This window comes from Myripristis murdjan, chromosome 21, assembly GCF_902150065.1.
Source record: "Myripristis murdjan chromosome 21, fMyrMur1.1, whole genome shotgun sequence".
Taxonomy (NCBI): Eukaryota; Metazoa; Chordata; class Actinopteri; order Holocentriformes; family Holocentridae; genus Myripristis; species Myripristis murdjan.
In genome coordinates, this window is record NC_044000.1 from 24321609 (window position 1) to 24346758 (window position 25150).

At 40.6% G+C, this 25150-nt stretch overlaps 3 protein-coding genes across 3 annotated transcripts in view; all 3 read right to left on the reverse strand.

Moving 5' to 3' along the window:
- neb (nebulin) overlaps window positions 1–3801 on the reverse strand; it is a 63144-nt gene extending 59343 nt beyond the window's left edge. The window contains exons 1-3 of the mRNA XM_030080362.1: window positions 3773–3801; window positions 2917–3024; window positions 2508–2582 (exon numbers count right to left, since the gene is read on the reverse strand). Of these exons, the coding sequence (XP_029936222.1) occupies window positions 2508–2561 (54 nt within the window). The 5' untranslated portion in view covers window positions 2562–2582; window positions 2917–3024; window positions 3773–3801. The remainder of the gene's footprint in view (window positions 1–2507; window positions 2583–2916; window positions 3025–3772) is intronic.
- Window positions 3802–8446: 4645 nt separating this feature from the next.
- On the reverse strand, window positions 8447–17716 carry arl5a (ADP-ribosylation factor-like 5A). Its single transcript, XM_030080473.1, has 6 exons — window positions 17348–17716; window positions 12783–12843; window positions 11931–12078; window positions 10357–10440; window positions 9873–10024; window positions 8447–9095 (listed from the first exon to the last, which is right to left on the reverse strand). The coding sequence occupies exons 1-6, from the start codon at window positions 17475–17477 to the stop codon at window positions 9047–9049; spliced, it is 624 nt and encodes a 207-aa protein (XP_029936333.1). The 5' UTR covers window positions 17478–17716; the 3' UTR covers window positions 8447–9046.
- Window positions 17717–18755: 1039 nt separating this feature from the next.
- The window catches only part of cacnb4a (calcium channel, voltage-dependent, beta 4a subunit), a 35151-nt gene continuing 28756 nt past the window's right edge, over window positions 18756–25150 (reverse strand). Inside the window, exons 9-14 of the mRNA XM_030080474.1 lie at window positions 23352–23410; window positions 23118–23227; window positions 22211–22362; window positions 21860–21955; window positions 21525–21701; window positions 18756–20859 (exon numbers count right to left, since the gene is read on the reverse strand). Coding sequence (XP_029936334.1) covers window positions 20596–20859; window positions 21525–21701; window positions 21860–21955; window positions 22211–22362; window positions 23118–23227; window positions 23352–23410 — 858 coding nt within the window. The 3' untranslated portion in view covers window positions 18756–20595. The remainder of the gene's footprint in view (window positions 20860–21524; window positions 21702–21859; window positions 21956–22210; window positions 22363–23117; window positions 23228–23351; window positions 23411–25150) is intronic.

Sequence of the window (25150 nt, forward strand, 5' to 3'; positions counted from 1 at the left end):
ATATCATATGTAAACATACTTGAGATAACTTGATGCATAGTAATGATATTAAAATGTCCATTTAAAATAATAAGTTATTCTTTTTTGTACCACAACGATGCCTAATGAATGAAATTATAGTGAAATCCTATTCCTCAATTTGCTGAGGACCCCAAGGAAGCCCCTTAAGGACCTCTAGTGTTCCCTGCGCCCTGCTTTGAAAACCACATCATTCTAGAAAACGCACTCGCAGTCCTGCAACTTGCTCACAAAACAATTAGACCTGCAATCGAATCTGAAACAACCAGAGCTGAGAGAAAAAACATCTCAATCAATTTGACCAACAGTTGTAAGAGGCTTCTGTATTTGAATCTATCAGACAAGAGAGAACCATAATGTCCATTACTCCCCCTACCCCACCCACTGTATTATTTATGATCCAAAAAGACCCAGAGGAAGAGGGGAGGTAAGTAGCTTTTGTGGAGTTTACAGTAGTACAAAATACAACCCAACTTAATTAATCTGTATTTGTTTCCACACTGCTCCCTCTCTCTCGCTCTTTCCCCTCCCAGCAAGTAGTTTTTCCGTGCATCCGCCTCTCCTAAGCACATTCTACCCCTGTGACGTTAACAGTCCGAACTATGGGAGTGTGATTTACAGCATGATGGCTCGTCTCACTGCCCCCTCTCTCTCTCTCTCTCTCTCTCTCCATCTTCCTACCTCGATCTGTCAGTGTGCCGTAGATGTCCACTTCTAAATTTGTCTGAATGCCAGTCAGAGCGCCCGGCACTGCGTCTCTTAACCTTAAAGGGTGGGGAGTTTGCTGTTTTTTGAGTTGAGTTTAAACTATTTTGTTAACTTACATAGAATGAACACAGCAATATATACATTTTTAAAAAATGTTTGATAAAAAGCCCCACTAACCTAATAAATAGCCACAGATCAATCTTGAAATGACAGAGAAACAATCAAAACAAGAAAGCAGTATGTGCACATTTTTATATCACTAACATGAACAGCTATATGTTTCTCCCCATTCAGTAGATTAAATAAGAAGCCATCTTACTGTTTTGACAAAAACAATAAATTGCAAATGTTCTCCAAAGTGTAGATGAAAGTAGTAGTGAAATCAGAGTGTATTGTTTTGTGGGTATTCTTTTGTCCTCCCTCACAAATGATTTACATCTTTGCATTGAAGATGTTAAATCTATTTGAAGCAATTGATAAGTTATATGGGAGCAAAATGATAACAGACCACTGTTAGGGGCATTTAGTCCAAAACAATCATTAAGACTCCCCTATAAAATATCAGCAATATTAGAATGGGCAAATACAAGGCTAACTTTAATCCTATTTCACCAGGAAATAAGGGATTAAGCTGTTAGCCTTCTGCTTTCACTCTTCCATTGGACACTGAGACGGAGACCTCTATCAACAGAAATGTTCACAGACAAAATGGACTACAAATCCAGTATTAAAATATTCTTGCACCTCAGGGAGCTGAAGGTTCTGAATTTTCTTACCAATACAGTTCGCCAGTAATGACACACCACTATCAGAATTACATAATCATGAGAGTTTATCGAATAATTTGGTGTGAAACTCATAATAATTACATGGAAAACAACTGCAACCAATTTGAGCGCTAAGGGACTGAATCTCATTTAAATAGGGCATCTCATTTGCAACAAAAATCTAAATGGTAATTTCCAGAAACTGGCAGCTCCCCGAACTAGCATGTACCCTGTCTGCACTAGCTGTGCCGTAGAGAATATCATCCTAATTTGAATACCTTTCTACTATGGCAAAATATGTTCATCAGTGGGAAAAATAGTGTGCCTCAATCAGGAAAATGGCAGTCATTTTGTGGAATAAAGGTTAGTAATGAAACAGAATATGTCACCTGGAGGAATCTGTTGCAATAAATGACCTGGACTTTATCTTGCACTTTTGGCAGTTGTGTAATGATTACATCACTTGACTCTTTATTATGATGTACAGCTGCCAGTCAAAGTGCATGGTCTCAGGCAGAGGTAGCTCTACCTTGGAGGCCCTAAATATCACAGCAAAATACACTTTTACAGTTGGCTGTTAAGGGCAATCCAGCTTTTAAAACACATTGGGAGGTGTCCCTCTGAAACAGGATCCAGCCGACATGGATGCCTGGTTCCCTGAACTGCTGACTGGGAAGGTATCGTAACTAACTTAACTATTCATAGGGCCTGCCCTGAAGCTGCAGATTCAGAGGATAACCTCAGTATGCAGAATCATATCATATCATCTGGAATTATATCTGGATCATATTGAGGCTGGAATCCATAAAAACTAATATAGTCCTAGATCGAGTAAAAACTGCGCTGTATTTTGAGGGATGTATATGACATTATCAGAACTGTGCCCCGGTGTGCCTCAGCCTAATCCTAATCCATTCATGCTGTTGTCATCTATTTGTTCACATCTAAACCTGGTAATTATTGAATGAAAACAATGTTTTATTTCTCACCCAATGAAAGTACAATTCTACTTACCTCCTCCACAATTTCTTCCTCCTCAAATTCCTCATATTCCTCAATGGTCGCCATTTTGGGACAACTTCAGAGGTTCTACACAAAACAGAGATGACACTATCAGGCATTCATTATTTTCCAAAAAAGTGGTTTGGCTAAATTAGTTAAAACGAAAAGTGAAACATTTCCATCAATAGCACAGCATTCAACATAACTGTCTTCCTATCAAAGACATAAAAATCAACTTTTCAAAGAGCACATAATAGGGTTCGGACTATAGGACAACTAGGACAACTGCACCAGAGATATTTTAGGATGCTGCCAGCCGTTCTCCGTGGAACCCAAACTACTCAAGTATCAGAGCATCAAATACATTGTAAAAAACACAAAACATCAACATATAGATATCCAACCAATATGCATGCCATACCCGAGAAAGATCCCCAAAGGATTTCCAGCAACCTTATAGTAAGGAAGCCTCACTTGCCATCCACTAGGGTCCCAAACTGATATTCCAACTTTGTGATTTGCCTCAGTCCTAGACAAAATAGCAGAAAACTGTCAGAGACCTTGCAAATGGTGTAACAAATCTAAATAAAATGGCTCAGGTAAACGAAGGGCAGATTAGGTAGGTGTGACCAAGTGCCTAATAGCAGGCCTCTGGCTCTGAATGTTTGACAGCCTAGCCTCCCCCTCCCCCCTTGCCCCAACGCCACTCAGAGAGCTGTTCCCCCTGGCTGAAGCCTGGCGACAGCTGCCCCACAGCGCTCCAGCTATTTGTCATGTAAGCCAATGCCACAGCCTGATTGGTTGACTTTGTTTAGCTATGAGATGCAATGCCTTCTGAGGCTGCAGGTTAAATATAGGATGGCATACTAACTACCCCTTTTTAGCACTTGATTCCGTTCTCTTCACATGAAAAAGAGGTTTTTCTCCTCAATAAAAATTTACAAAAAGAGCCAGGTGGAAGAGTTTAGGAAGATGGACAAAATGGACAGACTGGTGCTGAGATTTTGGAAGGTAGACAAAATGGCCGGAGAGGTGCTGAGATTTCAGAAGCATCCAATGGAGGGCCAAGTCTGATCTCGCTGACAGCTTGCAGGTCGGGGTTATTTGGGTACTCCTTAAACATGAGCAGCAGAGCCGTTCTTATTCCTCAATCAACTGACTCCCAGCATCCAGAAAGCAGCAAAGGATGGAAAAGATAGACGTCCAGGCAGGTGGAAGGCCATGCAGAGTGGAGAAAATCTAAAGATTTGTGTGCAATTTTCCTTTTCTTTGCTTACCAGTTACTTTAGAGTTTAATGGTTTCCCAAGCCGCCAAAGCCTCCCCAGCTTCCCTCCAGAGAAACCCAGGGCGACAGCACACAGCTGCAGTTTCTACCCGGGTTATCATGTGGCCCACACAGCCAATCAGAAGCCAGCATTCTCAGGTTTCAAAATCTAAATATACCTAAGTGATCCCTTCAGAAAAGAGCACCTGTTGAGGCGAATGCATCAGCGGTACAGTTATAAGGAAGGCAGTGGGGCAGGGGTGTTGGGGGGTGTCTCAGGAAAACAAGATCGAACCTCAACTCTTCAGACAGTACCACCCAGTGTGGAAGAGCTGGCACTGGCTGTGATGACAGCAAATGCAATTTGTGGTAGGAAAATGTATGGGAGAAGGTATAGCCATGGGACTGAATCCGAGAATGTATCTGTGAGAAGCCTGGCTGATTGTCTGGCAGGGCTGAGTATGCCAGATCTGTTGAGGTCATCTGTTAGCAGCTGACCCCGGTTGTGCTAGGTGCCGTCTGGAATCAGGTCAACATCAAACCGAACCAAACAGTTGACCCTATAAATATGAGCTGGGATTAAACAGCTGCTCCAGGTGATGCAGAGGTGACAGTATCCTGAAAAAAATAAATTCTGATGTATCAAACACAAGTGTCCTATCACTACTTGGGGTTAGGTCTTTAAGTGCATGATGAATCACCTTGGACTACTTGACATTTGATCACAACTGAGGGCTGTCAACATTTGGCACATATCACTTTTTAGTCTGTTAGGTACACTTTCAGAGTATTTACCTTCACAGTCGTGAGGTATGTGAAGATGATCTGTGCAAAAAGCTGGGCTTGTATTTTCTCCTGCATGTTGACTAAATCCTACAAAACAGTTTGAGTGACACCAATACATCAGCTCTGGAGGCAGATGAGTCTTATTTTCTTCCTGTTGTTAGATGGTCCATAAGAGGACAAAGTAAGGAATACACTATAACAACATATAACAAAAGAGACAAATCTATCTCAGCTCCAGATTTTCTAAGCACCACGCCAGGCTGCTGCTGTCTCCAATATTACAATCTGACCCAGTATAAAAAGCATTAAGAGTCATTTAAAAATACATCAATACCTATTTCAAGAATAACCCCTCCTATACAGTTAAGGTTTAGAGGTTACTGTGATAAAATGTAATGGCAGTTGATGAAAAAAATGAGGAGGAAATTGCATCGACTCAGAAAATGTAGATTTCACAAAACCGAGCACAGTTATGTGCATGGCACAAGAAATGCAGCTTTGTTTGGCTTCCTCTTTTGAAATGATGTGGCCCTCTCTGTCTCTCTCTCTCTCTTTCTGGTATGTCATGTCTCTACTCTCACTCTTCATGCCAGGAGTGGGGCGCTACAGGATCCGGATCGACAGCAACAGCTGAGAGTCTCTCCCTGTAGACATTCACAGTAGCCCTCCATTCTGTGATGCACTGGATCACTGCAGCTTGGTTTGCGTTAGTGAGGTCACTGCAGTTTTGATCCAGTACCTACAATTGCAGAAGAGGTAAAGTGTAGAAGATAATGACATGGAGTTGGTTAGAAAGTTACCTTAATTAGATTATGCAATATCATGGTGTTACAAGATTTGATTCTTTAAAACCAAACTTGAATGTAAGGTTTAAGAATAGGATTCAGTCGTTCATATTCATGATGTTGATATTTTGTAACACTTTCTTAAGTCATCTGGCTAATTTGCTGATCTTCCTTTGTTGAGTATCCCCCCGTTGCTGTGATCATAATGAAATACACTAGCTGGGTGGAAAACATTTTCACATTTTTCAGGCTATGGAAACATCCAGTGCCTTACACCTCAAGTTCAAATGTTACAGGATATCACAGCATTTAATGATTCTAGCAGTGGAGAAAATGGCTTCCCAATGCCAAGGACACAGCGAGTAGGGGGGCTAGATGATGCTTAGTCACTGGAAAAACTGACTGATAGGGAGACTAGAACACAGCAGCTGCAGAAAGACAGCCACAATATAAACACCGCCAACTGTTGTTGATCCTACCGCGCTAACACCACAGACAACAATTGATTCCACTGACACTGACACTTAGGTAAGAGGACTAAATGGGCATGACTCGTCAGTCTTGGCATGACGCCGCAAGAACAGGATAGGTTGCTGTGACCAACGATCCATGATAAAAGATCAAAACACACTGCTCGACCTGACCTTTGTAGCTCTATAATGAGTAAGTGACATCCTGGGTTGACAATGTACAGCACTTAATACTGCTGAATCAGAACTGTTGATTTTACAGACAGGGTAATCCCATGACAAGCATCATTGTGCAAGCAGGAGATACCAGCGATATTGTGGTATCTTCCCGCAAATCAGACCTAAATACTGAGTAAGCAGCATCAAAGGACTTTGCTCTCCAGTCGAATCATTGGCGTGACTTTTGGGTGTTGCTGTGGTACGAATCCGCTCAGTGTGGACAGGCAGAAAGGACTACCACGTTTCAATACATTTATCAAAATAATAAATACTAAGGGGAAAATGGTCTTTACTGTATATCCACGGATTTACCTTATGATGACAGAGTTACCACTGTAGGCTGTGTGACTTACCTGATGCAACACCTCAAGATGTCTCTCAAAATGCCAATTAAAATGTGTACATACAGAGGGGTAACTCTAGCCTGTTTCACAAAGGGAGGTAACTTAAGCTCTCGGTCAGTTACCGCAGTAACAGACTCCATGAAACGAACCTGGTCGGGACCAGTTTCTCTCTGTGTCCGCCCTCTTTCAGCCATCGTCCTCATTCAGTCAGTCAGCAGGCGAGTTTTGGCGTGGCGTAGTTCTGCCGTCTGTTATTTAAAATAATAATAATAATAATAATAATAATAATAATAATAATAATAATGATAATAATAATAATAATAATTTTTAAAAATAACAGTCAGTAGGCCTTGATTAGAATTCAGTTAGTAGTTAGGTGCAGGGCCGGGTCTAGCCAGGCATGTATGAGGGGGCAGCCACAAATATTGAGGGGGCATTGTGCTCCAGCACCTTTTACCATGTCTAACTGAATATATTTTGGGGGATTTAGTTTGAGGGGGCACAACATTTATTTGAGGGGGCCAGGCCCCCTCTTGCCCCTGCGTAGACCCGGCCCTGGTTAGGTGGCGACTTTTTTCACGAACATGGCAGAATTAAATATTCGTCGGGAGATGGTTATAAGAACAATGTTTTTATATTTCATCTTAAGCTGCTGCCAAGTGCGCTTCTCCCCCGCAGGATTGCACCTAAATGAAATAAATTAATAGGCCACCATTCAAACAGTTTTCCCCTGTAATATTATTGTGATTGCAACGGACTACATTTAAACTTACGCATTGACCCAAGCAGCAGTGTTCTCTCACGCCGCCTCCCTCTCCTTCGCCGCTGCAGCGGTGTTGCACTTAAAAAACTCGCTGTATGAATTCATTAAGATTTCCAATTCAACTGGGGTGAAAAACGCAGCCCGACGCTTCCCCGTTGCCATGTTTTTTTCCCGTTGTCATGGTGACTCGGCAAATCGGGGCTCCATTGACGCTGTCTTTTTATATCTGTGGTGCACGCGCTTAACTCCAGGTGAAACTACTCCGAGTTGATCAAACTAACTCAAATCAGGTGTTCTGGAACCGAAAACCCAGAGTTTCCTCTCTCAGAGTAGATCAACTCAGAGTTCGGGGTAAGACTCGGAGTTTGTTGAACCTGCTTCGTGAAACGGACCCATGGTGGTCAAGAGTAAAACCTACACATTCATTCATACACTTTAAAATGACAGTGCTTCCACCCAGTGTGAATCTTCATCATTTCAAAACTATCTGACCATGGTAAGTAAATGAGTATGAACGGAGTTCCTTTTAGTGTGAAATCCACTTATTGTTAACAGTAAAACAACCACAAAACTGCTCCAAAATGGTTATCAACCTAATAAGCACAGGAGTTTTTTTGTTTGTTTGTTTTGTTTTTGTATACATGCACACAGGATACAGAGAAAAAAAACTTCAAACAGCAGATCCATGCTTTAATCACTAAGTTTTTAATCACCAATTAAGGTCAGTGATTAAACCTTGCTGTGATTAAAGCATAGAACTACTTGGAGGATGCAGTATATTTTGCCACTTTAGAAAAAATCATACAAAACATAAAAGTTGCACCTCATCATTAAGACCACAAGATCCATTTTCCTCTCTCACCTATATGGCTAGTAATTTATACTCAGTGCAGAAGGAACTTAGCTAACACTAAGCTACGTATTGTATTTTCTTAGTCTTTGTGGCAGTTGTATTCTATCAAATGGTATTTCTCCATTCTGTGAGTGGCTGCCTGACAGATTTCATGTTTGGAGGTATGCTGGCTACACACTCAGAGCTTACTATCATGCAGGTGGTTTACATCCCCTCACTGTCGTCTGCTCACATTGTGGACCTGGCCTCCTCTGTCTTCTCTGTCTGAATCCCTCTCCCCTCTACTCCTGTAGCTGCTCTTTGTGCTCCCTGAAAAGCATCGGAGACCAAGAGCCCTTAAATTGAATGCTCTGCCTCCAAAAGAAATAAAAGCAAAAACTGAAGCTGAACATTTGAAACTGTAATTTCCCATCAATAATTAAAATTCCCACAGGTCAACTTGAAAGAAATACTCATTCATGACACATTGAAATTCACCTGAAACAGATAAAAACACTTTATTTCACTGTTTTTCATATGGGCTGAAAGGGTGAGAGCATACTGTAATTTCACCCTCAATTCTGCATGTTTCAGTCATCATCAGCTGTCACCGCTTGAAGATTCTGATGCAGGCACGAGGTTAATGTAAATACTGGACTGTACACACAGGGGGGCAATAAAACCACCACAGCCAGTCCGGCAATACTGCAAGGCCACACTGGGCGAGACTCACACACAGCTAAAGACAAAGTCCATGTACAGTCCCAAGTCAGCCACTCAGCTGACCTCTGTATCACTGTAAGGAAAACCGTGCAGAAATTTTAATTAGTTTCAGTCTCTTTTTTTTGTCCAATGTCCTCCTGAAAAGGGAAAGTTTCTTTGTTCTGAGTGTTTTCAGTTCAGAAGTGTTTTTGTAAAATAAATTAAGATGAAAGAATGTAATATCCTGGGCAGCAGCCTGGCCAAGTCAGCTCCATGGGGAGGAGTAGAGGAGCCATCCATCAACTGACCTCGCCCCCCAACCTCACGTCCAGAAGTGAAGAAAACAGAGAACAAGGGCACACTACTGATCCGAGGTCACAGGTCATCATCTCACACGCAGCCGTGACATCATCCACTCGAGACCCTGGCACAACCTGGAAGTACAGAAGAAACTGTCAATGATGGATGGGGAAATGGAGGGAAAAAAGACAGAAAGGTAGAGAGAGAGGCAGACTGGCACATATCAAGATTATAGCCCTCACACTATTCCACTTGATTAAAAAAAAAAAAAAAAGAAAAAGAAATAAATAAGTTAAAAAATGAAACTAAAAAATCTGCTTGGAATGTAAACATTTTAAGAGTGCACATGATGTAAACAACATTTTTGTGAGTAATCAAGAAGTCAGAAGAAGCAGCTCTACTCTTGCACCCCTGACCCAATTATGGTCCATGCTCCTTCATGCATACCCTATTCAGTTAGATCTGTTTCAACCAATCAACATGAAGCCCTTAAATGGATCAGGTGTGAAAGAGTAGAGCTGAAACAAAAACCTGCAGGGCAAGGGGTCCTTGAGGACTGGTTTGGGGAGCCACTGGTTTATGACAACAAGAATTAAAATAGAGAAACAAGCAACAGAAAACTAGGTGGCAACTGTTATTCTGATCATAAAGAGTCAGTTTGGATCACACTGGCTGTATTCCAGGAGTTTGTCAAGTGTTTCAGAGTTGAACATTTGCACTGTTTGTTAATACTAATCGCTACTGCAATGGGTTGCTATGGAAACAGTTTTCATCTCACAACCCACTTTTTCAAATTATCAGTATACAATGCACTTGAGGAAGCAGTTTTGCACCATAAAAAGGAGACTACATCAGTGAAACTTTTTGCATCTGATGATAGTAAGAGAGTGAGCTGTGCATGCAGTTCCCACCCCTCCCCGGTGAGGGCGCAGCAGGCCTGGATGTGCCACTGGTGGTCTTTGACCGAGGTAAGCTGCAGGCTCTGAGAGATCTCGGCCACTGACATGCAACCTTTCACATCCTGCTTGTTGGCGAAGATCAACAGCCCTGCCTTTTTCAGATCCTGCAGTGGAGATGAGAGGGATGGAAAAAGGAGAAGGTGAGAAATGAGGGAAGTGCATGGATTCTTTCAAAATCTGCCAGAAAGCCAAACACTGTATAACTATCTAAGAATATTGCATCACTCTACAATGTTGTCTGGGTATTTATAGGTCTACAATATACTATATTTGTGTACCAACAAAATTCATAACAATAAAAGATTAATGCAAGGCATATGTGCTGTTCTGTTTTTGATCAAATTCAGCAATAAAAAATGTTGTAAGCTTTCATCTTTACATATATATAAGAAATTGTTTGTTTTTTATGTCTCATTATTTATTTTGTGATACTCACTTCATGTGCAAGCATTCTGTACAGTTCCTCTTTGGTGACCGAGATCCTCTCTCTGTCTGTGCTGTCCACCACCACAATCACAAACTAATGAGAAAACAAAGTGAGGAATGATGACAGTCAGTTAACAAAGAAATCAAACTTTAACTATGCAAGCTTTTTGGCTGGGCTCCACACACAAAACCATACAGTATGTAGCCATTCTTCATTTAATATATCACTCTACACCAAGTTTATTATAGTTTTGCTTTTTTCATTAGTTTTTTAAAATTTTTATTTCATTTTGACTTTTTGTTTTCAATTTGAGTTTGGTTTTAACATATGTGTTTACTGGTTTATTTTAGTTTTTATTTTTAAAAATGCTTAGTTTTAGTTCAGTTTTTATTAATTTCAGTGTTAGTTTTAGTCTTTTTTGGGGACAGGGAGATTTGTCAGGGGTGAAATGCAAAACTGGCACAGCTAAAAAAATATATATATATATCATCATATCATATCCACCCAAACTACAAGGCTTATGCATGAAATAAACTGACAAAGACAAAAACTAGACTTTTTCTCTATCATTTGATTTTATTTGAGTTAGTTCGCAATGCATAATAATAATAAATAATAAACTCGCAATACAGTTTCAGTTAGATATTGTTATTTTTGTAAAGGTTTGTTTATTTTTATTTCAGTTGGCAAAAATGTTTTTTTCATACCTAGATTTTGCTATTTTGTTAGTTTTTTTGTTAACAACTTTGCTCTACACATGCTGCAAGGAGTGTCGAGAGTGGCTCCATCATCTTTGGAGTCACTTTATCTTGTTGGACTCTTGACGAGGCACCACAGTTCTTTATAGCTTTCTGTTTAATAACATGCTTTGAGAAGGCTCAAAGATTTGTGCTGTCAAAGATTTATTTAAGAACTGCATTTCATGTGAACAGAAGACTCCTTTTATCCAACCAACAGAGTGAAGACAATTTACCGGGGGCTTCCCCATGAGAGCTAAAGCATCAAATCATTGATCACAGACCACTCAGTCAACTACAGATCTTTAAAGAAAATGTTTTTTTTATTGCTTGCTTGTTCAAAGTGTCAAAGAGGGTATTTCTGTAGTCCTTCAGCAGCAACACTGATGTTGAAAATATGCTCCACAAAACCCTGAACTTAGGGAAAAAATTCAAAGGGATTGTGAATTTCTGACTGAGGTCTTTAATAACTGAATTAACATTATCTTATGTTTAAAAAATGTTAAAACAGCTTCTTTAAACCAAATATTCCTTCCCATTATTCCAACACAGCCGCACAGTACTTCAAATAGGTCAGCAGTTAAACTTCTATGCAGCTGTATGAGTGAATTTTATAGATTTTTCCATGTGTGAAGCTTACTTACTGACTTACTATTTTAAATGCTTAAAAGTATATTCATCAACCCTGAAACTTGTGTCACTGGATTTTCTGATTGCCAGAACTATGAATTTAAAAAAAAATAATTAAATGATGAACAGCCAAATCTGATTTTACAGAGACAATTCTGAGTCAGAGTCTCCACTGAGAGCCACATGAGTCGTGCCACTCTGTCTGTCTGCTCTCACCTCTGTGTTTGTGTAGTATGTGTTCCAGGATGACCTCAGGGACTCCTGACCTCCAATGTCCCACATCAGGAAGTGGGTGTTGTTGACTACTATCTCCTCCACGTTGCTTCCGATCGTAGGAGAGGTGTGCACTACCTCATTCATTGAGCTACGCCGTAAAAATAAAGGAAAAACACCTTTAGGCTATGAATGATGCAAGCAACATATACAACACCAGGATGTCTGCAGCTGTTAGATAAATAGACTGTTAGACCCCTCTAAGACAAATTTTAATGAAAATGTTTAATGAAATGTTAATGTTTTGAATATATAATCTATTTCTTAAGTAAATGAGTGCTGCAGGTAATTCAGGTAAGGTAAGCACAACATATTTCATCCAAAAGAAAGGTTTGTGTTTTGTATGTTTTAGTTATTTTTAGTTAGTTATTTTCATTATTAATTAGATCGTTCTAACTAGATGATTTTAAATGGTGTTCTGACAGTTTCATTTAGGTTAGATAGAAGGTGCTACTGTTATAAATCTACCCACTATTTTTTCCACAGAACCTGGGAAGATAAATACCAGGATTTATTCTCTTAGCTCTCTATCTACAGAGACAATGACAGGTACATATCAGGTGTACTGGGTTAATCTACCATAGATACTTTTCCAGCAGGTACAATAAAAATAAAGGCAGTAATAGCTTAGGAAGAATTTAAGTTGTATATCAGCAATATTCATAATAATAAGGCCTTTTAAGGACTTTTTGAGCAGCTGCAGACATCCTGAATTCATCACACCACAGCATTACATATACTGATAAAACTGCAGCAAAACAGAGCCTACTGAAACTGGTCAATACAGATACTCACAACTGATAAAGAATAGTGGTCTTCCCAGCATTGTCGAGGCCAACAATAATAACCTTGTGCTCTGAAAGATAAAGGGAAAAAAAGAATTCAAATACCAGAGAATGACATCAATGTCCAGGCTGAGCTACAGTATGAGGGACAACCAGTGTGCTGTAACACAGATCTCTGACTCCCGAATGATCTCTGCCAATGTCTAATCTTTGTTTAAAATGGGTCTAAAGAACCGCCTTGAGCATCCCAAACAATGGACCCTCTTTATGCTGGACTGTATGTTATATATAGTACTACACAGTATAGTATGGTAGGAAGTATAATACACTAGGGATGCACGATGTTTGATTTTTTTTGCCAATATCTGTTATGCCAATATTTTCCAACTCTTGGTCGATTGCCAATGCAGACACCAATATAATTTATGCATTTTTATTTTTATTGAACATTTTCCTTCCGACAATAGCCACAAGAAGGGAAAATTTCACATATCAGCATGTCATATCAGCAGAAAGTTTTATTTAGCGCTGATGCCGATATTTCATTTGAAAGCTGATATCAGCCCATACTGATAATGTGCCACTATAATCGTGCATTCCAGTAGTATAGTATTATACAGTATTTCACGGTGACAAACCAAACCCTTTCCTCACGTCCAGCATCACTGAGACATTGTGGTGCTGGAAGCAGCACACTGCCTCACAGTTACAGATGAGTTGGTGGGTGGTCTTAGCGAGCTTGCTCAGTCAGGCTGAACCCGGCAGCAGCTGTTGAGATTACATGCATATTCTGTCTTTACCTCTCACTCACTCAAGCAAACACACATCAATTCTCTCTGATTTTTTCACACACACACACACACACACACACACACACACACACACACACACAGCTAGCTCCACTGATCAGGCAAGTGGCATCCAAATACAGACCCAGTTCAACATCATGTAAACTGACATATACATTAGATGCTGCACAATTACAAACATAAACAGGTTCTACCTACGAAAATGCATGAACAAGACATGACAGCTATGGTGAATTGTTAATGGAGGCGAACAGGCAAAAAATTACAACACATCGGGGCAGTCCAAGCCGCTTTTCTATAAATCATTTGTGACACACCATCCAGCCGCCAACATCAGCAGCAGTCAGGGCTAAATTCCAATCTGGGAAGTGAAATTATGACCCCGTGCCTCAGGTCATGTGACAGCACATGCTATTGGTTGTAGTAAAATGGGGAAAAGTGGAAAGCCTTAAGAGCTTGGCAACAACACTAAAGAATTTAAAAGGGGACATACAAAAAGGTTCAGCCTGGATTCTGCCTCTACATGTTTTAGCATATCTTGTCAAACTAATCCTCCTGTTTAGTCTACAGCTGAGCCTAGCATCAGACAACATGACACATGCAGGCACACAATAAAGCTGCATCTACTGCCTTTTGCTAACAGGTTTAAGAGCAACTTTAGTCATTTCAAGCTGGCTTCAAGGTTATTTCTGTATTAAAAGCAGTTAATGCTATTTCTTTAAACAGATATGTGAGCTTTGAGTCATTAAGTCCACAAGAATAATTAAGATGCAAACGTATAATGTTAGCAATTGTCAATGTCAATGTGTATTGTGGGCACAGGAAAAAGACTAACATTTTCTTAGGCTTACAATTTCCTTGATTTCTCATTTTGTTGTAACTTGTAAAGCAACAGGAAATAAGCCAACAACTTTTACGAAATACATCTTTTAGGCTATATAATGGCTTCCAATGTTAATTTTGGTGAAATTAACACGACGGTGCTTGTTTTCCAACCAAGAAAGAACAAAGATTTCTGCAACTTTGATCGAATGTCCATGACTTTGCCATGACTTTGCAGAAAAAAGGTCAGACTTCTTCCATGACATCACAGGTGTTGTCCTTCCTGGTCTCTCAATGTCATTTATCATCTCAGAAACACCTTTAAAGAGTAGTCTGATTTCCACTAGTTTGGACTGTTGAGGCAAAACTGTTGACAGCCATCATCTCATGCAAGATGTGTGAAACAAGTTATAAAATATGTTCTTTTATTCCTGTAACGTGACCCATGAGCAATATTTTAAGCTATCCTGACATCCTTAGAAAAAAAAAAAACCCTGACTCATTTTGCCTGGAGTACACCTCCCTAAATCCCATAGTAATCCAGAAATTCTATCTCCAGTGGGAGCCCTGCCAAACTGGACTATTTGCCTATAAAACCAGACTTCTGTGCAAGCCCACATACAGTGCATCTAGGTTACAGCTCCTAAGACAAAACAAACAAACAAACAAAACTAAAACCTCACTGTAACTGAGGAATTGAAAGCAGCTGTCTGCAAAACAGAAATTCACAGAAGCGAGCTGTGGGCCTTATCTCAGCAGCTGTACCATGCTGTACGTGGTACACAAGAGCCCTGAAGACAGGAAGTTTATCTGGTACTTGTAACAGACTACAAGCATTGATGAAGGTATGGTGTAGTCTGTCACCATTGTTTGGAGGTCACATGTTAGTCTTGTGCAATTGAAGTGGCTGATGTTAAGATCTTGTCTCAATGCAAAGGTCACCCAGCTGCAGCTCCTTGCCTATAACACTTGGGATTGTGTGCAACTTTTTGAGAAAACAAAGCAACCCACAACCAACTGCAAGCAAGTCAGCCTCTACCATCTTTGCTCAACAATGTGTTCTTCTCAGAGCAGCCTGTAAATAATAGGGACTGGAAAGAAATTTGATTCACCTAAGTATCACAATTCTTTTTTTAATGGTTTTTAATCCTTTTTTACTGAACTGATCTCAATTTAGGCTAAAATTAGGCAAGGGAAAAACTGGCATGATCATTTTCAAGAGGGTCCGTTGACCTCTAACCTCCAGATATCTGAATGAGAATGGCTTCTACTGGCACCCACGGCTCTCCCCTTTGCAGACATGCCCACCTTATGCTAATCATATATACTTTGGCACACAAACCATGTAGCTGTTTGCATGCAGTACAAAAGTGATACTTATTTTCGCCTATTCTAAAATGGCATATTTCTACCTCTTAGAGCTGCATAAACTGGAAATCTGAGACTCTTGTGGATTCAATGAGTCACATTTGATTCATGTGTGATGATGTTGGCCCCCATAGGAGCCATTTCATTGTAGTGAGACCATTTTTTTTCCAACTTGACATCACTGTATAAAACAAACCACTGTGAACTTTAAGGAAAACAGAGCTTCGGGAAACTTTACATTAACAAACTACAGCATAATTCAAAAAACAGAAACCACAATTAATCATCATATCGAATCGCAATCAAATCACCACCCAAGTAATGTGATATTATTGAATCAGGAGAAATGCATAGTAGCCCAACCCTAATACAAACAAAGGCAATGTTGAAAGTCAGAAGTGAAGAGACAGGTTTCAGGTGAGGTCATAACACCTGTGACGTTAACCAAAGGTGACACGAGCATAGTGACAGTAAAGGAAGTATGATCCACTCTGAGGCCACTCATTAATCCTGTGTGAAGGCGTGAGCGCCCTGCTGATGTGGCTGACTCCTTGTTTATGAACCACAGCCACCCCTTACAATCACACATGAAAGCGACAGGGGTGGGCTGTTGTGCAACTTCACCAACTCTGCTCTGCCAGCTGGGACTCATATTACAATGGGTTTCCAGCTAACCGAGCTATCTCTTTACTGCTCGAGGATCAGTGGCCAGGGATTGATTTGGTTTCACCAAACGCTAGCTCTACATTGCTAAGTGCATGAATAATATAAGACGTCTAAAGCTCGTCACTGTGGCCAGAAGGCGACACACAATTATTTCGGTCATCTTCGCTCCAGTTTCCATCCTTGTTCATATTTCTATCTTTTTATAATCCTTGTTCATAGTGTTTATATTGCTTACTGCTATTTATCATGTGTATACTGTATATTTCTTCTAAATTTGCACATTGACCTACCTCTATGCACATTTTATACACCCATGCACACGTTTTTTTTTCTGTTTTTTTTTTTTTTTTTTTTGCACATTGCTTTTTGCACACTGGGTTGTACTTAGGTTATTCTGTTGTACTCAGATCTTATTCTGTTATACTTAGATCTTATTCTTTATTTCTATTTTTTTTTTATTTACTTAATCTGTAATCTGTGGATACTGCTGAAACAATGTGAATTTCCTGCGGGATGAATAAAGTATCTACCTACCTACCTCTCAGCTCAAGTAGACACACTTAATATTTTGTACAGCAATGAACTGGCACAAGCTAGAGAGTGATAAAACAATGCTGTACATACAATGTTAATGTAAAGAGAAAGACTTCATGGTAATAGAAAGTGTTCCAATGGCCATTTTAAACATGTATCTCCGGTAGCTAACATTTTGTAGTAAACTCAGAGAGGATGAGCATCAGATAGCTGGGTGCCTGGCTAGGAGCTAGGCTAATGTGAGCAGAGCAGTCACAGCTGACCTGTCTTGCATTGCGGGCCGTTTTTTTTTTTTTTTTTTTTTTTGACAGACAGCTGAGCTGGCAACATCGTCTTCGCTATTTTTCCACTAGAAAAGTCACGGTTTCAGCCTTACCTTGGTGATTAAAAAGCCTCCATAATTTAGTAAAAAGTATTCCCATGGTTGGTGGTGAGATTTTATGTCGCCAGCTTGTGAGAATCCGTTGTAGCCAGCTAGCGTTGATGCTATCCAATGCTATCAACATTAGCTAGCTAGCTAGCTAACTACAACGCTGTGGGACGGGGTGAAGAGCTGTCAGAGCTTGTGGATAATTCCGCCATACTTGTATTAATTATAATTGTCCCATGGGATGTAAATACAAGTGTGATTTTACAGCTGGTATCGACACACTTATGCAACGTTATTGTAGCTTACTAGCTGGCTAGTGTCATCTGGCTGCCGAAGTGCGCTGCGCTAGTTAGCTGTCAAAGTTGCGCATGCGTGTTGGCAGCTGGGTGGTGTCAAAACCCATTCAGTGGACTGGACAGGGGAGAAATCACTTACAGTGTAATTAAATACAACTTATATAAACTGCAGTTCACATTCAGAAATCAAAAGAGGAAGAAATTTTGAAGCTGGGGGAAGTCGGTAGGGGCAAAATTTTATATTGATGCGCTGACATTTTTTGAGATACGTAGTACAGTAGGGTCTTTATTTGTTATTAATATTATTATTATTGTTGTTGTTGTTGTTGTTGTTGTTGTTAGAGTTAGGTAAGGGACACACTTGAAGCCCATACAGGAATATTTTGGTGGTTTTTTTTTTATTGTCTCTTTAAGTTAGTAAGTTATATTTATTCCCCTTGATACAATGTAGCCCAGAGAAAAACGCATTTGTGTTTCATCTGTGTGTTTCTTTTATGTATTTCATTAGATTGCAGCATGTTTGTCATGTGTGTAAGTCATTTATGTATTTCGTTTTTTCCCAGTCTGTGATGTTTAGTGTGCAATTTCATAGCTCCCCAATTTGCCTCTTTTTGAAATGAAACACTGCAACTGGCCTGGCGGTTTTAGTTTCTATATTAGTACAGCTGCTAACAATATAAGTGGTGGTAGCAGTAGTAGTTATTATTCTATTACAACCACACCATGTATGGGTGCTTTGATGTAAGCACCAGTAGAAACACTTACAACCACATGTAGGAACACACACACACACACACACACACACACGCAAAGTGTGAGAGTGAGGAGGAGAGGACAGTGGATGACAGTAATTTGAGTAATTTGCAAGGAAATTGATGGCACTGAACAAAAGACATTGTGGTCCATACAACAGCATAAGGGCAGTTTATTCCATTACAATTGTAAAATGACAGTGCACACAAACTTACTTCTAATCAATGCATCATTCTCTCACAGGCAGTATTCAAATATTTTGGAATTCTTGCGTACGCTCCAGTTTTCTTGAAACAACAATAATAGCTACTGTAAGTATGGCAGATAAGAACATAAGTCTCTGTGTCATTGTTTTTTTTTTTCCATTTTTTTTTTTCTTTTTTTGTCCAGAGTCACTGAAGCACAAAGAGACCTCTGGCCTATAAACCAAAAAAGTCAAACTGAACATGAATTCCTCAACAAATATTAAATAACAAGATACCAGATATGTCATTAAAAGGTAATGGTATAATTATCCTGTAGTACTTTTGAGCATACAAGTAAATTCACCTGATCCAAGATGCAGGGAACTGAGCTATCTCCACAAATGCAGCATGTCAAAGACATTGTGACAAAATGCAGTGCACGCTCCGGCCAAGTGCTTTCAGTAAGTAGTTTCTCACTCATCTGCAAGGCTCTTTTGAATTTCAAAAGAAACACAATCAAAATGCTATAGCTGACGATATGAAAGAGGCAGAGATGTTCTATAGCTACTCAAGAAATATAAAAAGCTTTGATGGCGAGGCTTAATAATTAAAGATCATTATAAAACAAAACGTGATGGAGGAGAGTTACCTTTTCTGAGCAGCCACTGGAAGACGTGTGCAGGGCTTTGAGTGGAGAGATGAGAGGAATGTCGTTTGACGTTCTAGCAGTGAAACTTCAATTCAATAACGTATCCATTTCTCTATCAGTCATGTTAACTACCTCTAACTCTGGATCCCTTAGATACAAGTTACTCACTAAAATACTATTATACACTTCCAACTGATGTCCTGCCAAACACAATACAGGTTAACAGCACTTGATAGATGCATGGCATATTAAAAAACATGCTGGCATGACGATTCTAGTGGTGGAAGTAGTCCTTCCTTAGATTAAGAGGTTTCTCTGTAACAGCTAAGTAAGAACTATGTTACAAAGACCCTTAAAATTCGACTTAACTGACCTGATGCACTGGTAAATATCACTTGGTGTATATCACTAGGCTATATTCATATCAGGCCACCAACCCTGATCAATTTATGTAACCCTCCTCAGATGGTTAACAGCACGTATGCTACATCTGTCAGCCCAGTTAATGCTCTAAATTATCTCTAATGGCCATACCAATTCCTGAGGATGGAAATCTGTTAGTTTTGTGGCAGTTCTGCATGATTTTCTGTATGTCAGTGTCCACTGTCCATGTGGTTAATGGCAAAAATGGCACTAAGTGTGATTTTTGAGAAAGAAGAGAGACCCAGGGAACTCGTGAACTCCCCCAACAGAGCACATGTAAATCCGTGACACCTCAAAAAACATAATCTCTGATTTTGGGAAGGGGTTTCCACAGGATTGAATAAACACACACATCCAAGACAATGGCAAACAAACTTAAGGAGCATTATCAGTAAAGATGCATCGCACTCTGCTTCTACCAGCTCCTGGACACGTGCAAACAGGTTCTGTGCTGATCATCACCACTGGGTGCTTGGTGCTTTCTGGCACTGGCTTGAGGCAGGTAGTGAACTGTAATGACAGTCCCACCTGCATGCTACAGTAACAGCTGAGATGGCAAGGAGAGTCCAGAAGGGCCTAAGTCGCACACTATCATCTGCTAGTGTACCTTGCCTCAGTCACAAGCCACATCTGGGGCAAATTCACGTGAGGTCCAGCTTTTAGCCTTCCCTTTAAAACACAACCAGCCTGCTCTTGCACTAGTTTCAGATGCAAACCCTTCTCTTGTTCATATCAAAAACAAGAGCAGGAATTGTATTCTTAGGTTGGTTCAAATGCCCAAATTGGCAAGAACCAATTCCAGGGAAGGGTAAATGAGGTACTACACATCAGATAAGAGGTTGTTACAATCCAAATAAACTGGAGCCAAATGAGTGTAGTAGTTTCAATATGTTTCAGCAAAGCTGCCTCAACTCTTAGCTCCAGAGAAGCCTGTACTATGTTTACAGCTCAAAGCCTGTGCCTCGACTCCTGGCTGTAGCCTCCTGGGGAGCCTCGGTTGCGATGAGGCTTGTAAGAGTCCTGGTAGGGGTCCTGGTAGTCCTCCTCCACCAGAGGGTAGTGGTCCCGGCTGTGCTGGGAGCCAGACGACAGGCGGTTGCGGTTCTTGCGAGCCCGTTCGTTATGGTAGTTCTCATCGGCAGGCATCAGGCTGCGGCGCTCGACCGGTGAATGGTCTGCTGTTGTGTGGTTGCTGTTTCGGTTTCTTTGGGCCTGTCCAGGAGAAGGAACACAGATGGTCTATAGTGTTTTTCTCTGCCACACATTTGCCACAACAATGAGGCAGAAGATATATCATCATACAGGACTTTGTATATCAAGCAAGATGAAAAAAATTAGATTTATGTAAGAATTTGATCAAATCTAAACATTCATTGATATTCTCAAGCAATAAATTTGACTAGAAGGGGAATGTTATAGGTATAATGGCAGAGCCCTGAGGATTAGATCAGTGTGACCCCTATAATAAAGCAAACTAATTCATTCAAAATGTTGTGTCAGAATATTTAGGCTTCACATCATCAACCCAAGAGGCTGGCCTGAACAGGTGAATTACAGTTTTGATCACATCCCTTTAATTGCTGACGTGGAAATGAAAATGAAACTACTGCAGGTGGCTATCTGTCACACAGCCGAGCGCCGTGTTTTTACTCAAACAGAAAGTCTGACAGCAGAAATAAGTCATGCTTCTCAAGGCTGCGGCTTTAAGTTACTGTAATTTTACAGCGATTACTGGGGACCCAGCAGTCCCTTAACGTATGTGTGAACTTCCTGTCCTAGAGACGGATAAATTAGAAGCTCCATTTTAGAGAAACAGAATTTTATAAAAAAAAAAAAAAAATACAATGTTTCATTTGAAGCCAATCTGATAAGTTCACCTGTATAGCAGCAGGATACGGGGAGAGAGCGGTGGAACCCAGGTTGCGTCCCAACAGGGGGTTGAGCGGTGTACTGAGCGAGGTGTGTGTGGCGCGCCAGTACGCCTCGAGGTACTCCGCCAAGTGTTCACATGCATCTTCCAGCTGGTTCTCATCCAAGATAATATCAAACATCTCCTAAGGAGGGAAAGAGAGAGAGAGAGAGGTGTAGCTGCTGCTCCAGCTGCATTTGGAAATAGTTTACAATTCACACCTGTGGTTCTTACGAGACGAAATTAAACAACTGAACGCTGGGTGCAAGTTGCTGATTGCGAGTGTTTTCAAAGTTTACTCACGGGTGGACACTGCGCTAGTTTGTCTGCTGCCACAAGCTGCACATTCAAGTGTTTGCTTTGAGATTTCCCTCTTGATTTGATCAGCCGCTGGAGAACCTGTGGGCAGCATGCATGCAAAAATAGGGTTATATCTCAAATCCCAACATCAAAGACCCACAACATCAAAAACAACCCTTAATATGTCTGTACACAGGCTATTTTCTTTTCATGACCATTATCTGTTCATTACAATTGCACTCTGAACTTCAAGACTCATGAGTATATATTCTGCCAGGAGGGGGCAGCAACTCAGAGACCACCTGCCACTGTGACAGGGTGGATATTGGCCTAAGAGGCAGCTTTCAGCGTTACCTTGGGCGAGGACACTTTAACATGGACGATGATGGGTGCTAATGAGGTCTTGATGAGCTGTGCTGGGTGGTTGATGGTGTCAGCATCCAGCACCACCAGCTGCAGAGATCTGGCCAGCTCAAAGATCCTCTCTATCTCACTCTGGACCTCCGCTACAAGAAAACAGTGACGACACTCTGAAGGGAAGCATCTAGCAACATGTATGTTACACTTTATGTGGAAAGACAGTACATGTACACGTGTACCAGTCAATGTCTGTATTTCCACAGACATTGACTGACCAGCATGGTACATATGTTCCTACATTTTCTAGTGATGTGCTAAATATACAAAGAGCTTGACAAAAACTCCCACTAATCTCAGTTCATCTGCACATCCCAGTTCAAATGAAAACTCTTTACATTTTAAAAAAGTAAATCTAACAATCACATAGCACAGACATTATGTTTCAGATTAAGAATAAACACAAATGCATTACATGACTAGTTCAACATGTATTTGTATTTGCATTTGCCAGATTTAACCAAACTGCTAGTGGCCATATGAAGGTAATTACCAGCGGTGGAAAGACTAGAAATTGCTACTCAAGCAGAAATTGTGTTAATTTACTGATATTTAGACACAAGTAGAAAGAGAAGCACCACTGTAGAAATCTGCTTAGCTAAAAGTAATAAGAAGCTCATTTAAAATGAGGATCTAATTTTGTTAAGATATCACCTTTTCTATGCAATTCCAAAAGGTCTAGAGTACAAAGTTCATACTCATTTCTTTTAATTGGAAATTTTGAAATTACCAAAAAAAAAAAAAAAAAAAGTTACCTCCACCCCTGGTAATTAAGTTAAATGCAATATTCTCAACATCCACACGACATGCACATCATTGAGTAGGACGATTCCGGTAGCTTTACCAAGGCTGGAGCGGGTGTTGGATCTCTCAATGATGGCCCTCTTACTGGGGTTGTTAAGTACTGACCTCTTGGCTAGAGATATGTCAGCTGTTACCCTTGTGATGGATATCCTGAAACAGAACAGCACAAGTCATAACAGAGAGTGACAGCGATATGATCCACTTGTGCAGTGCTGATAAAAGCCAGAACAGCACCCTGTCAAACCGCGGATGCTGCCTTGCTTTGACTGCTCACCTCCCATCGAACCTGTGCTTCAAGAAGTCAAACAGGGCCTTCTGCATCATATCTGTCACCTGTGTCGATGAAGGAGGGCGAGGCAGAGGGAAACAAGGGAAGGGGATGGAAAGGAAGGAGATTGATCAATAAAAGAAATGCAGAGTAGGGAAGCAGGTCAAGAGGAGTAGGCTACATAGATACAGACAGGGTATGAGCAAACAGATGGTGTTTGTAGAGCCGTGCAACATCGCCACCCTTACAAATCCATATGCTACAGGGCAGTGAACAAGTGGAAAGTCCTTTGAAAAGGGTAGAGAATTATCACTCTTATTCTTCATTCTGACACAGTCCATTCAGGCTGCCGCTGAGCCAGCTCTGTGAATTACACACTTGACCGAGCCATTTGTCTGCAGCGGGCATGGTTTCTTTCCTCTTGGCTCTCTCCAGAATGGATGCTGGTTACATTAAATAAGGTGATTAAGAGCTACAATGAGAAGTGTCATAAAGACCAATGCACAGGTGATGAATTAGGGCAATCACGACTGAATCCAGTCTCCGATGCGGCTTCGCTGATGTATACGAATGCCATTCTGAAGCCGGGGTGCGGCAACAGTGCTGTGTGTCAAAGAAGTTGGTTCTGTTCAAAAAGTCCAGTGTGTGGATAGTTTTTTTGTACTGGGGTGTTTTACTCAAGGCAATGAATATCTACATACATAAGTCAAAAGAGACAAAGATTTGTTTTTGGCCGTGCCGAGTGTCACTCTGATTATGTTAGGGTGAGCTCGACAGACAGTGACAGGAGGATGACAGGGACTTCTTGTACTTTCGGATCAAAACAAAGAATAGCTGTCAGATGATGCACACAATAGTTGCGGCTAACTAGGTCAACAACTTTTCACAGATAAAGGTAATTAGTTTCCAGTCGCTCCATCAGCACAACCTTGACACAATGGACACAAACTATTATTAATTTTCCTGTAAAGAGTCAGAGCGACCGCATCCTCACAGTCAGCTGTTGCTACAAGACACAGCAGTAAATGACACACTGTTTTGTCATTCCACTGATATTGATTCACTTCTGTGACACCCAAAGAGAATAATAAACAGTGAAGGCTGCTGTGATGTGATTCACAGCCAAAATCTCAGCTCCCTCAGGGCATCTGTGTAGATTACGGAAAACGCGAAATGCCATCTAGTTCTTCTCATTCCAAAACCCTCTAGTGCAGTATACATTATTTTTCTGTTTCTAATTTCAAACCATGCTCCACTTTTTCAGACTGACGTGGTTTACCCAGAAGGTTGTTGCCACGGCAACACCAGAATGGGAGATGAGGACTGTGATTCCATGACGACTGACTCCAGCTCCCACCTCCCACCATCCCCTTGGCCTCCTTTATCATTTGCCCTGTGGTTCCAATGGTAATTGATTATCAATGAATGGTTTCTGTGTGTTTTTTTTTTTTTTTTTTTTTTTTTTATAGCTTGTATTTTTGGGCATTTAAACTTTAGAGAGAAACAGCGTAGGTGGGAAAGAGAGAGCCTATGACATGCGACGGAGGGCATTAGTCAGCCTGGCCCATAATGGATGCATCCTCACCCACGGAAAATGATGTAAAAGAACGAGACTGCCAATAAAAGTAAATAAGAACAAATTTTGAATTAAGTTGGGGCACGACATCATAGCGTGATAATTCATAATTCCACATGCTGAAGCCAAGCCACATCATGTAGATAATAAGAGGGCGGGAACAAAAGAGAAATTACACACACTCTCATCAACAACAAATCAGTGCAAAGATACACACGACTCAAAAAAT